This window comes from Vombatus ursinus, unplaced genomic scaffold, assembly GCF_900497805.2.
Source record: "Vombatus ursinus unplaced genomic scaffold, bare-nosed wombat genome assembly UNPS02014779.1, whole genome shotgun sequence".
Classification (NCBI taxonomy): Eukaryota; Metazoa; Chordata; class Mammalia; order Diprotodontia; family Vombatidae; genus Vombatus; species Vombatus ursinus.
The window spans coordinates 61125413-61139473 of NW_020954557.1; the positions used below are offsets into that span (position 1 = coordinate 61125413).

The 14061-nt window shown below is 35.8% G+C and overlaps 1 protein-coding gene across 1 annotated transcript in view; it reads left to right on the forward strand.

Moving 5' to 3' along the window:
* LOC114045927 (activin receptor type-1) overlaps positions 1 to 14061 on the forward strand; it is a 154583-nt gene that overhangs the window by 105695 nt on the left and 34827 nt on the right. Inside the window, exons 4-6 of the mRNA XM_027866136.1 lie at positions 3045 to 3259; positions 6302 to 6401; positions 10236 to 10382. Of these exons, the coding sequence (XP_027721937.1) occupies positions 3045 to 3259; positions 6302 to 6401; positions 10236 to 10382 (462 nt within the window). The remainder of the gene's footprint in view (positions 1 to 3044; positions 3260 to 6301; positions 6402 to 10235; positions 10383 to 14061) is intronic.

A 14061-nucleotide genomic window follows, 5' to 3' on the forward strand; every position in this document is an offset into this window, starting at 1 on the left:
CTCCCCCCTCCCCCCCCCCCCCCCCCCCCCCCCCCCCGCTTCCCTCCCATTGTGCCATTTGGTCCTTCAAGACGATTATCGATTGACACGACGCTACATATTATGAGTCTTAGTCCGTGATGTTTCAGTCCTATCTCTCCACTATCACTTCTATTTGCCTTTTACTTTCACTGTTGTGTACTTTCAGAAAGAAATCTCTTAATGGGCCTTCTGTTGTTATTTTGTTCTTGTTGTCTTGGTTGCTGTGTTTGTTTACCTTTCTTATATTTCTGTTGTTTGAAGTATTTGAAAAGCAAATGGTTTACTTAGGTCTAGTTTTCTTTCTGGCAATGTTTTGAATGCCTCTTTTTAGTGGGTGTTCTTTTACCACCCCCCCTACCTCAATCTCCGCATTAAATGTTAGCCTTAGGTTTGCAGGATAGCTCCCTTGGGGTCGCATCTTGAGCTCATTTGTATTTCAAAATACATTATTCTATTCCCTCCTGCAGTTTCTGGTGGTTGCAGAAAAATATGGGTTATTTGAATTTCCTTTCCTTTACATTTGTAGATCTTTCTCTTGCTTTCTTACAGAATTTGTTGTTTGTCATTGGAATTGTTCAATTTAACCGATACGTATTTTGGATATTGCATCATAGGTTTTTTGGTTTTTGTTTTTTTCCCGGAGACAATCTATAGATTCTTTCGATTAATGCATTTTCTTTGTTCAGAAGTTCTGAACAAAGTTTTCCTGCATTATGATATTCAACTTTTTTGATTTTTGTTTTTCTGGGAAACCTATAATCCTGATGTTGTCTCTACATAGCCTGCTTTAAGATCAATGTTTTGCTTGGAAATTGTTTTCTTTTAACATTATTACTTTTTGTTTTTCTTCCAGATTGTCCTTCAGTTCTGTGTATTTGCATTCCAATAAGTTATTTTCTCTTTTGTTTATTTGTTTGAGATTGCTGTTGTGGATTCAAGTTTTTTGATTCTGCTAATTATTTTGGCTTTGTAATCCATAAATTCTGCTTTCACAGTTCTATTTCTCTTAACCATTCGGTAACTTCCTGCAGTAGTTCTATACCCTCTTGACAATCCATAGGCCTTTCTGCCTTATCAAATGTTAATTGATTTTCCTTTGTCTTGAAATATTTATTCATAGGCATCTGGACTCTTTTAGTGAATTTAGAGGCCACATTCACTTCTTAGCCTTAGCCAATGTCTTTAACAGAATTTTCTTATTCCTGAAATTTCTGGTAATTTCACTCTTTTTTTGCTTATATCCCCATATAGCTCACTCTGCAATTCCTTACACTTTGATGGGAGTTTCCTTGGAGGCTGGACCTCAAAGCCTTCTCAGACTCCTCCTACATTTCACTAACCTGTGTCTTTGTCCCAAGTGACTTCTAGAAGGGGAAGAAATTGGCCCCAGCTGGATGCTTGGCTCTTTACTTCAGTCTTAGTGGAGTGCCACACAACCATCCGTTAGTGTCCTATGCTAGTTCCCATTCCTGACAGAATGCTGCTGTCTCAGCAAGCTCAAACTTCTTTGCTTTTTGTTTTTCTGCCTCATTGGGAAGCTGGAGGAGTAGTTGAGTTCTGTTGCATGCCCATAGATAGTTTATGCAACTCCACCCTCATGGGAAATGAGAGATGGGAGGAGAGAGGGGTGTTGTATAAATGATTTAAAGGTTAAGGATTAGCCTTTTCTACTGGGGTGGCTAGGAAGCACAGTAGGTAGAGTTCTAGACCTGGAGTCAGAGTCAGAAAGACCCAAATTCCAATTTGGCCTAAGATACTAGCTGTGTGACCCTGGGCAAGTCATTTAACCCTGTTTGCCTCAGTTTCCCCATCTGTAAAATGAACTGGAGACTCAAATAGCAAACCACTCCAGGATCTTTCCCAAGAAAACCTGAAAAGGGGTCATGAAGAGTCAGACATGTCTGAGATATGACTAAACAACAACAATAAAGCTGTTAGTTTGCTAGATTTTTACCTTATTAAGGTTCTTAAAGTCCTAAACCATTAAGAGAGTGGAAATTGCTTTATCTGTTATGTATAATTTCTATATTGGTGATGTTTAAAAAGTCATGAGAATCAGAGAAAATTTCTAGTCTTCTATCTTGCTGGTGATGTGACCTGAAAGTCTGCTCCAGTATTTTATCAAGTGAAAGAACACTAAAGCACTAATTTTTATAGGTTTGCAAATAAGTGAAAGAAGATAAAGAATTTTAGAGGTGGAAAAGACCTTTGAGATCATGTAGCTCAAATATATTTCATTGAGGGTTGAATAGTTAGGTGATAAACTGCATGAAGGAATTTGGCTCAAGAGTGTTTTGGTAAAGTAGAAAGGGTATAATGAAGGATAAGAAAAGAATGAAGACAAGGAAAAATGATATACAGTACTCATGGTGAAGGCACAAAGGAAAGGACCAGACTAGAGCAGAGCATTCTGGGAAGTAAAGTGATGGGAGTTGAGGATGAATTGTTTAAGGCTGAACTTGATTCAATAGACAAGTGTGAAGCTTTCATAGGCTCTTAGCAGAGAAAGAAATAATCTCAAAGATATGTTGTCTGAGGAAGATTTGGGTGGCAATGTGTGGCAATCTGTGATATATTTGAAGTTAGAGAGAAACTTCCACAGTGAAGTGGAAGGTGGGGAAGAAAATCTGCCACAGGTTTAATTTATTTGTTTCAGATAACCACCTTTGTCATAGTAATATTGAAGATTGGTGATTTGTAAGGCTCTGAAGGTGAAAAGCTCTGCAGGTCAAATTCTCTTCTTAATAACAATTGTTTTTGTTTTGTCAAGTTTAAAAAATATTTTCTTGTTTATTATCTAGTTTGGAGTAGATTTTTTTTTCTTCAAACCAGAATTTTATTTCTATTGGTTGGGTTGTTGAATGTTAGAATTTGGAATGGCTTTTCCCCCTTGTAATGTTTTATTATGAAAGAGGGATATGTCTTGTGTTTTTTTTAAAATAAAGCTTATTGTTAAGAAATCTCCTTTATAAACCAAGCAAATAGTGATCCTTTTGGCTAATTAATTACCCTTTTCTCTCTAGGGAAATCCTTCCCAGGAGGATATTCACGATTCAGCCTGGATTATATGGCCATCTTTATAGGCCTCTCTATAGCAGCATGCCTTTTTGTTATTCTACTGGTTGTGGGCATTCGGAAATTCAAAAAACGGAATCAGGAGCGGCTTAACCCCAGAGAAGTGGAATATGGCACCATTGATGGACTCATCACTACAAATGTTGGCGATAGCACCTTAGCAGTGAGTTTTTAATGGGGCTGGAAATTAAAAAACAAAACAAAATAATACAAACCACAAGGGCTGACTGAAACAGAAAAAAAAGGTCCATTGTATTCTTTTCCTTGAAACCCAGTACTGGCTAGTAACTATGCTTGGCAGAATTCATACATATCTATATATGAAAAAATAGATTGGTTTTAGAAAGTTGCCCAGAGCTGTGCATGCTGTACAAGTCACTCATGTTGTGAGCTTATGTTCACTGTTCACATTACTGTTTTGCAGTCATGTGACATTAAACTTGGATAGATGTTTATAGTTAACTGAGGGGAGAGTTTCATTTTTCTTCTAAATAGATTTCTTTTTTTAGGATTTTTTTTTGCCCTTTGGTTGTATATGTGTGTATACCATTTAAAATTCCTACTCTCCCATTTGATCCTTCCTAAATTATTTTGCCTTTCATTTATTGCAACATAACCCCTAATTGTTAAGCGCTTAAAACTTGTCATCTAGAGCAGCAGGGAAAGTTTTCCATATCCCTGTGCCGCCACCTTGTGGAGTGATGAAACTTTTTGAATGGTTGAAACAGAGAGTCATTTAAAAGGGTTTAAAACATTCTGAAATTCTCTCTTTCATGTTTTTATGATGAAAACATTTTAAAAGGACTATCAGTATCTTTTAGGGTTTTTTTTAAAGCACAATTTAAAAATATTGATAAGAATGTTAATAGTAAATAAGCCAGTTCATTCCTGGTTAGATCCTTTTGGTACTAAAGTGACCAATGTATTATTTTGCATTCTTTGCTCTATAGGAAGTCATTTGTTCCATATTGAACACTATGTGCAAATAGTGGGCTTTATGCAATACATGAATTTTGTTATAAGAGGTTGGGATATAGGGTTGCATTTTCATGTTTTAAATACTCCTCCCCATCTTTTTTTTTTTTTTTTTAACTCTGGGCCTGGAACAGCTATTCCTAAAATCCAACTTTTCTGAAATAGAAACTTTTTTTTTTGCACTTTTTTTTTCGGTGAGGCAATTGAGGTTAAATGACTTGCCCAGGGTCACACAGCTAGTAAATGTTAGTGTCTGAGGCTGGATTTGAACTCAGATCCTCCTGGCTCCAAGGCCAGAGCTCTATTCACTGTGCCACCTACCTCCCCCGAAATTTTTTTCTTTTTGCAAGAACTTTTCAGGTAATTTTTTTTCATAGACACTAATACCTTAAAGCTTGTGTTGATTTTAAAAAGCAGAGTGTAGATTCCCTCAGATTTCCTAGACTGTGACTGTTCTCATTAAGAAAGCTGTGGAAAGTGAAATGTATTCCTTCAAAGGAATTCTTAATATGCTTTGTACTCTAAGGAATATAGGGTAAATCCACAAGTAATAAGTTATTGAGGGGTTCCAAGATGATTAAATGAGAGTGGACAAGTGAGAAACCTTTAGGAAGAAATTATTGGAATGCCATTTCAGGAATAGTTTTTTCCAAAAGTGGGATATCAGCTAACTTAGTATTCTTCCAAAAAGCAAAAAGCTTTTGCTAATTTCACCACGTAAACTAGACTACCCAAAACCCTGAAGTCCTGGGGCCTGGAGATTCCACCTTTGAGGGTAAATGGGGATAGGCCTAGAGTCACCCCACCCCACTGTCTCCTCCTCTATCTCTTGCTTATGTTGGACATACTTTCATCCATCTACTTTAGTCTGTGCCTGAAAGCACCCTGGAAAGAGGATATATTCAATTTCAAGACTGGGGATTGTATTCTTTAAAAGGAAATGCACTTAAGACCTTTCAAGTTCTAAGGGAAATTAGATGAATTTATCGAGTTAGTGAAAACAGAAGGGACTAGAGGGAATTCTTACAAAGCTTAGGCAAAGTAGGGTGCTAAAATAAATTAGACAGAGCTTCATTCCTCAGAGCTGCTAACATAGAACTAATTACCAAGGGCAGTGATAGGAACAGCTAGTGTAAATTACTGTTTAAATAGCTTTTACAATTTAAGAAGAAAGATGGAAGTGTGTCCCAAAATAGTCTTTTAAAGTCAATCAGATGAAATGACAGTATAAAATCATGATATGGTACCAGTTTGACGAACACTCTTAAAAACAAGATATAGAAACTGTCATGAATTGCAGTCTGTTGACTTGTTCGTTTAAATGAGATATCCATTTGCAAATTCTTGGCCAAAATTATATTTACCCACTAGTGAACTGCCTTACAAAACTAAAATGCATGGCTTATTCCTCAGATGACACTAGGTGTAGCTACTGTTTGGCAAATTAGAAAGTTTGATTATTTAAAAGAAAGCTAGTAACCTCAAGAAGAATCTCTTAGCTGTGTTGTAAAGTTAAACACAAGGAATAATAATATGAAGAGAGAAAAATGAATAGCAAACTATTTATGGAGCGGAAGACTTCAAAATAAGCTTTGTGAACTCTAGGCAACCCCTGATTATCCATTTTATGATTTATCTAGTCTCTTAAGAGTCTCATTTTTCTGCCCCTTGTAATGATGCTTGCCTTTTTGTAAGTGTGGTGATTGCTAGTGTATCACAGTGGTATAGAGGACATGAAAGAAGATGGAATACAAACAAAACTATTAACGCTTTACCCCTTCACTAAAGTATTTTGAAAAACAATTAGGTTTTTGGAATGCTGCCTCCTTTCATGCCATTATTACCACCATTTACATGGTTCCACAATTGGCTATGTAAGGATACTATGTCCCTGCTTCAAATGAGAGATTTTCCACCATCTTGTCACTGTGTTTAGGAAGACGTCTCTCCTTGGCTGACTCTGAGTGAAAAGGAAAACTCTCTGCAACTGGTAACCAAGAAAATATATACATATATATTTTTTGACTACATACTTCATTTGTAGAAGCAGATTTGGGTTGGCTTTTTTTTTTTAAGGGAAATTTCATTATGTTATTTCTCGTTCATGAGTACATCCCGTCAGCAACTGATAACATGCATGCTTATGTCCTTGTATTCTTTTATCGAATAAAGACAAATTACTCTTAGCTATTTCCCAATGGTCCTCCTTTCTCCTTGTTTCAAACCACAGGATTTAATGGATCATTCTTGTACGTCAGGAAGTGGCTCTGGTCTTCCTTTTCTCGTACAAAGAACCGTGGCTCGTCAGATTACACTATTGGAGTGTGTAGGTTGGTAACAGTCTTTTTTTCCCCTTTTTTCCCCTGCCCTCTTCTGAGAATAGATAATGGAATGGGAGGTGGGAAATTTGGTTCTCATCTTTGCTTGTTACAATTATGTTAGGAGGCAGGTCTTGAACACTTAGCATAGCACGGATTTTTGGTCCTCTTTGAGAATGGAGGACAACATTCAACATGAACTTGTCTGAACTCCAAAAGTCTTTGTCTAATTTCCTGTAAAACTGAATTGCCATTTTGGATTTTGGGGGTTCATGCATTCCCTAGTTGTAGTTTTAACCATTCATGACAGTAGGTATTCATGTACCTTTGAGTAAGGAAGATTCAGATTTTAAAATGTCCCTTAGATTCTTTAGTAGTTATGACTATCTGAGCAAGTCATCTAACTTTTGCAGCTTCGTTTTACCTGTCTGTAAAATGGGCATAGTAATATGTATCTCGTGGGGTTTTTGGTAACTATTTAATAAATGCTGGTTATTTTATTCATGGTATATGTAAAAATACTTGGTAAGTTTTATGGTGCTAGATAAATGCTATCTTATTACTTTTTTTTTAATTTTTAGGAATATTTTCTGAATAGAAAATATTCTTGAGGGTCCTGACTTAAAGTTTTTTGATTTTCAGTAGCTTTTATGGAGCATTTTTTAAAAATCAATAATGTTCAGTCTTTCATGGATTCCTCTTTGATACGAGGGCTATCATAAATATGGACATGTCAAAGCAGTTTGATAAGAATAAAGCTCTCTACTCTTCAATTAGAAGCTATTTTGAATGAAAGAATGGGAATTGCATAATAGAACTTTAGAAATAGAAATGAAAAATTGAGTTTGTTTAATAAAAAAAAAACAGTAGAATTCTTCATCCAGTAGATTGCTGTTTATAAGCAAATTTCTAAATTGCGTTTGGAAGATTTCTAGGCTGGTTGCTGTCTTTTCCCTGAAAAGTCTGCTGATATTTTAAGACCTCAGAGAAATCAGGAGAAGAATCAGTGTTATACTGAATGGCCTGAATATCTGATAGAGGAGGACAATGCTAAATGTTTATGATTTTCATTTCATACTTCAAATTACGTGGGAATATTGCCAACTGTTTTTCCCCAAGCTTCGAGAGTAAAGTTGTCAATCTTGATTACTTCTTTGGTGTGTGCTCCACAGAATTTGCTCTTCTGCCAGAGATCATGTCCTAGATCCCAGGAAAAGTGTCTAAGGCATCTTAAAAATGATATTGGCTCTCCACCAGGATGCTAGAGGCTTTAAAAATAACTGCAGGAGCAGCGGACTTCATTTTTTAAATTGCATAGCTCCTGAAAGTACTTGGCTCCAAATACATTTGGTAGACATTTCAATAGAAAAGTCAAAGGAGGAGTGGGGATTGAGGCATGCTTTAAGAGAGTTGGCAGTATTCTTGCTGAGAGAAGCAAAAAAAAAAGTTTTAGATATTGAGTCCTTTCTTCTTTTTGACTGTGTTCTGAAAAGCCAAAGCTTAAACCTTGAGATGTAGATCAGTTAGGAGATGATATTTTAAACCAGGGCTGGGGTGGTCCCTACCCCTGAACTGAACACTGGTATATAGCAACTGAAAATTCAATTCAACAGACACTGAGTTTAGCAAATATTCTATGAGCCAACAAACCATCATGCCCAGAAAACTTAGCTATAGTCTCAGCACTCTTAAGAGGCAAAGATGACTAGAATATTAGCACATAATTGAATAAGTTACCATAAGCAGGATAAAAAAGATTATTGCATATACAATTATAAATGGGGGTGATGGGAGGACTGGAAAGAGAGTAGAGATTATGAGACATTTCATGACTTGGATCACAATTAATCCTTCAGTTACACATGGTCCATCGTATAAGTATACCTCCCATGGTAAGATTATTTTAACTGTGTTAAATGGATGAAGTGGCAGTCCAGAGTCAGCAGCCATTTTAGCTCCAGCAGTTTCCACAGTGTAGGTACTTAAGAAACAAGGAAACAGCCAGTAGTCATAGTAATATGTACTCTGGTGGCAATACACCTTTCCCCATCATGGTTTCAATATGGTATGGGTCAGCATAACAAATTAAATGGGAATTTTGGGGGAGTTCTGTGGCAGCTGCTGACGACACCCAAAGGCTGGCAAATGATGCAGAGCCTATGACTAAACACTTAACCCAAATTTTACAATAAAGTACTCTAAACACCTCGTAAAAGAAAAAAAAATTCAGACTACTTCTCTGGTATGAAGGAAGGGCCAAAAAATTTTATGTAGATTTTCTAGATCACAGGAAAGCCTGCCTCTAATGTGGAAGGGATAACTGTGTTATCACAAACATAGAATCAAATACCAGAATCCACGTAACCTTGGGAGAAATCCTACAGCACCAAAAAAAGGAAGAACACTTGTTTCAAGTTTATCTCTAGAAAGAACATGCTACTAAATTGAGTGCTGAATGTGTGTATGCATGTATTTTTCTATACTTGTGCACATATGTATGTGTTTTCACTCTTGATTTATGCTTGTTGTTAATACGTAAGGTCAATATATTTCCCTTAATTAAATAATGGAAAAAAAGAGCCTGTGGTAGGCAAAGATGGGTGTATCGATTCTGCAGGACTAGGTCATGTACCATCAGTGTCAAGTCACAGCTATACAGTGAAGATGTTCAGAAACTTAAAAGTTCATGGAGCCCTTCCAGTGTTGTATGTAATGCACTGTTCATTACTGGGCTCCATCAGAAAGCAAATGGTTATAGCAATTCTCAGTATCAGACTCTGTTTTTGGGAACATGCCATTTAAAGCTTTTCAAAAATACTTACTTTTCCTCTTCAGTGAAGGTTTTTCTTTCTTCTTTCCAGCCCCCAGTTTATACTTTAGTATTCTGTAATCTTGTTTTTCTTCATCACAGTGAACTCTTCAACTGTGTACGAACACTTGAGTAATTTTTGCCTCCTGCTACCCCAGTAATAGCAGTAGAATTTTCCTCTTTTCTTCACTTAGAAACTTTCTGCTGATTTGTATACCTTAAGGTGCTGCATGAGAGGCAGTGTGGTATAATTTTTAGAGAGCTAACCTGGAAGCTTGGAATACCTGTCTCATCTGACACATACTGGGTTTATGATCCTGGGAAAAATCACTTAATATCTTAGTGCCTTAGGCAACTCTCTATGATTTTAAGTTGCAGAGAAGGTAAAAACCTGCTTTGGTAGGAGTTCCTCCCCTGGGATTTCCCTATCTCAAAATCATTAGGTCTAAGCCCTAGTCCTTTAAGGTGCTATATAAATGTCAGTCACGATTTTTTTAAATTAGGATCTATGTTTTCAGTTGGTTTTTAGAAATCCTTTTGGGGGAATACCCTTTATTGATGGAGCTATTCTGTATCATATCAACTTAGTTGTGTGGGAATACTGAGAGGTTAAATGACTTGTCCAGGTTTATAAGGCCAGCATGTCATAGAGGCAAGACTAGAATAGAATTCTTCATGATTCTAAGTGATGGCTTATTATTCAGTTCCTTCAACCTTGATGATAGTAATTATTATCTTGCACTTTTGAAATTGAATAGCAATTCATGACTGTATGCAGGGCTTAGAAGATATTGAGGGGCGGGGGAATGTTTCCTGTCTTATTGTATATGTTATAGGCAAAGGCTTACAGTAACTGGTGAAATTGGTTTTCAAGGTAAACAATATAAACAACCAGGAGTTGCAGACATTAATTTTATTGACTTGTTTTTAAAGTTTAATTTAGTTTGTAACCACTCAGGACCTTTGAGAGCTAATTGGAGTTGGCTCTCTCTAATGGAACCCATTGATCAAAATCACCTTTGCTTTGCCTTCATCAGGAAAAGGCCGATATGGAGAGGTGTGGCGAGGCCATTGGCAAGGAGAAAATGTTGCTGTAAAGATATTCTCCTCCCGGGATGAGAAATCTTGGTTCAGAGAAACAGAATTATATAACACTGTATTGCTAAGGCATGAAAATATTCTAGGTAAGTAAGAAGAATAACCTGCTAGCTAATTGTATTTATCAACTGAAGTAAATATCAATAAAATACATTGTTTGATAATTTTCTGATTTTCTGATCTTGTTTTTGTGAAAGTGAACTGAAGAACATAATCTATAGTAATAGAAGTAGCAATAGCCAATACTTGCTTATAAGCATAGGGTAGTTAGTTGGTATAGTAGAGAGATAGCACTAGGTCTAGAGTAAGGAAGACCTGAATTCAAATCTCACTTCAGGGATTTACTAGCTGTCACCCTGAGCAAGTCACTTAAATTTCTGTTTGCCTCACTTCCCGAAACTATGAAATGGGGATGATAATTGTACATACTTTACTTTGTTGTTGTGGGAATTAAATGAGATATTTGCAAAGTGCTTAACACAATGCCAGATACATAGTAGGTACTATATAAATGCTAAGTGTGATTGTGATGATGATGATGATGATGATAATGATGTTTTTAAATTGGAATCATCGTAACTGAAATTCAAGTCTAGAAATGCATTTTTCTCCTTATTTCTGCTTGAAATTGTTCTTTAACTGATTCTGTTATTTCACTAGTGTAGTTCTGCATAGTCTTTTTAATCTAGAGTGTTAGAGAGGTATAGCAGGCTGCCCAGGGCCACACGGCCTATATGTGTCAGAGAGGAGACTTGAACTAATTTCCTGAGTCTGAGGTCAGCTCTGTGTTCATTCATGCTAAACCACCTCTCTTGCTTACAATTCTTTTCTGAATTCACATACATTTGTAGATAATGAGAGAACATCTGGATTACATTTTCTTATTCCTGTATCTGTAAGTTTTCCATCTTTAAAAAAAAAACCAACCTTTTTTTTTTTTTTAAAGGGCTTGAATGATTTCATTATCAAACCACTTAGTGGAATTAAGCTCTATTTTCTTTCAGTTTGCTCATTGCTTTTACCAAATTTAAATGGAACATTTTTGCTATTTTATAAGAAATCATCAGGGACATCTGATTTTAAAGTCAAGAATCAATCAAAATTTTTCTTAACTGTTGCATATTCCACAAAGCAATTTAAAAAAAAATAAATAAGAATTGTTAAAGAAAGATACACTATTACTATAAATTGCAGAAAATATTGAAAGTTGGGCACCAAGGAAATTTTGTAAGTTTGTAAATCTATGCAAAAATATCTGAATCATGCTAATTTCAGCACTGCTGTAACATGATCAAGGGGCAAAGCTTCCATGCTGTTCTGTAGACTTTAAAAGAAGCCATCTCTAGTGTAGAGTGAGGGGGGCCAGGTGTAAAAAAAAAAGAAATTTACAAGATAATTTTGTTGTATATTTGAAAGGAATAGCAAGTTGTGCTTTAGTAGGTTTGCAGTTTCATGTACAATCATCTTTTTTATTGTACTATGTTAGGGAAATGCTCGTTTTATTCCATAAATATTTATCAATGTAAAAAAAAAGGGAAAAAAAAAGACTCTTTCAGGGCCCATGACATAATGTAACTCCTCTAAACACATGAGTTGGCACTTTGCCATCCACTTTCTGAGTACAGCCTAAGGTATATGTGTCATCATGTTCAAAGCCTGATCAGGGTAGTCATACATAAGAGATATAAAAAGTCACCTTTGTGATGTGATTCATTACACTAGGTTTTATACATTGCAGAGCAATGCTTATTCTTACTGTATTTATCTGTAATGATAGATAAGCTCATTTTTTTATTCCTCTCCACCCTTCTCATAATCATTGTCATAAATTTGTCTATGGATTCACTTGACATTAAATATCTCTCTCTCTCTCTCTCTCTCTCTCTCTGGAGTACATTATTTTTTGTTTGCTTCAACATCTTCGGCACATTTTGCAAGTTTTCTGTATCTCTTAAGCTTTGTGATCCAGAGTTTCCTTTCTCTTCCTTTGTTATTACTAAAATAATACTTGAGGCTAACAACACATGGCCTTTTCTACCCTGAGAATGTTACTGTAACAAAATTCCCATTCTATACTTCCGCCTACCCATTTGTTACTGTTCAGTTATTCAGTAGTGTCTGGCTCTTCATGACTCTGTGAGCCCCATAATATGTCAATGTTGTCCATGGGGTTTTCTTGGCAAAGATACTGGAGTGGTTTGCCGTTTCCTTCTCCAGTGAATTAAGTCAAACAGAAGGTAAATGACTTGCCCAGAGTCACACAGCTAGTGAGCATTTGAAGTTAGATTTGAACTCAGGTATTCCTGACTCCAGGCCCAGCACTGAGCCACTTAGTTGCCTCCCATAGTCTCCTATCATTGAACCAGTGGCATAGTCTTCTTCTGACTGTTAATGCCTGATAAGAGATTTATAATTCACAAATTCTTGAGGCCAAATTGCAAATACAATTGTATTTTAAAAGTGTTGTTATGAGTTTTTTTTCTTTAAATATATATATGTATTTAGGTCTTAATGAACACTACCTTAGAATGATACTATGTCTATTTTGAGAAGAGATATAGCTATTTTTTTGAAATGTAACATTTAACACTTTGAACTTACAATAACTGAACAGCTCCCACAGAGAGAAGATAGTTAAGGGGCTGATAAGGGTTCCAACTCTTCTTAGCTGAGGGTGCTTAAGTCTTTTTCTGTCTCTTGAGATATCTATTGCATCATCATATTCTAAAGAAAACTACCACAATCAATTTACTTAAGCTTAACTTTGAATGAATCTGTCAACTGTTCAGAACATGCCTATTTGGAGACATCTCTCTTTCACTAACAACAGAGGATTTATTTTTGACAATGAAAATGAATGCTACAGTTATTCCAACAAATATGGAATGCCCCAAACTTGAGCACTAGATAGAATTTTCACAACGTCCCATTTTAAGTTATTTTCTTAAAGCTTTAATCAAAACAGCCCAGGCAAGCCATCCCCACAAGTATTGGGACGTGGTAAGGAGTGCATGTGGATGAAAAGAAGAAATTGATTGAGAATCATGTGGAAATGTAAGGTAACAAATGATTTGGGAATGATTCTTTGAAAGATAGGAACATAAATATTTGAAAATATGAACATTTGAAAATTGCAAACAGGTAACATGAAACTCATTAAATATTTTAAAAATTCAAAAATATATTTCTCTATATCTCAGTCTGATAAAAAGAGGCAGAGAGGAAGAAAAGTTGGGGGAAAAGAGGAAAGTTGCAAAGGAGAGCAGCTAATTACTTATTAAGATGAAAACTATAGAAACAGAAAGGACAAAAAGATGGTGGAAGGAAAACTTATGCGCCCTGATGCATCCTTGATTCCTCTAGTTTAGAAAGGCCCAGGGCACAATTTTGATTACATAAAATGAAACCAATGCAACTAAAATTGGAAGAGAAACAGGTAATTGGGAAGAAAAAAAGTAGCAGGTTTGTCTTATAAAGGATTTATTTCCAAAATATTTAAGGAATTGATTCAAATTTATAGGAATAAGAGCCAGTCCTTAATTGATAAATGGTAAGAGAATATGAATGAGCAGTTTCAGTGGACAAATGGCAAGCTATTACATTCCATTTGAGAAAAAAATGTTCCAAGTTACTAATAATTAGAGAAATACAAATTAAAGTAACTTAGAAGTTTACCTATCATGTTGGCAAAATTGGTAAGAATGAAGAATGGCAAGATCATGGGAAGACTAGCACATGAATGCACAGTTAGTGGTGCCATTCTGG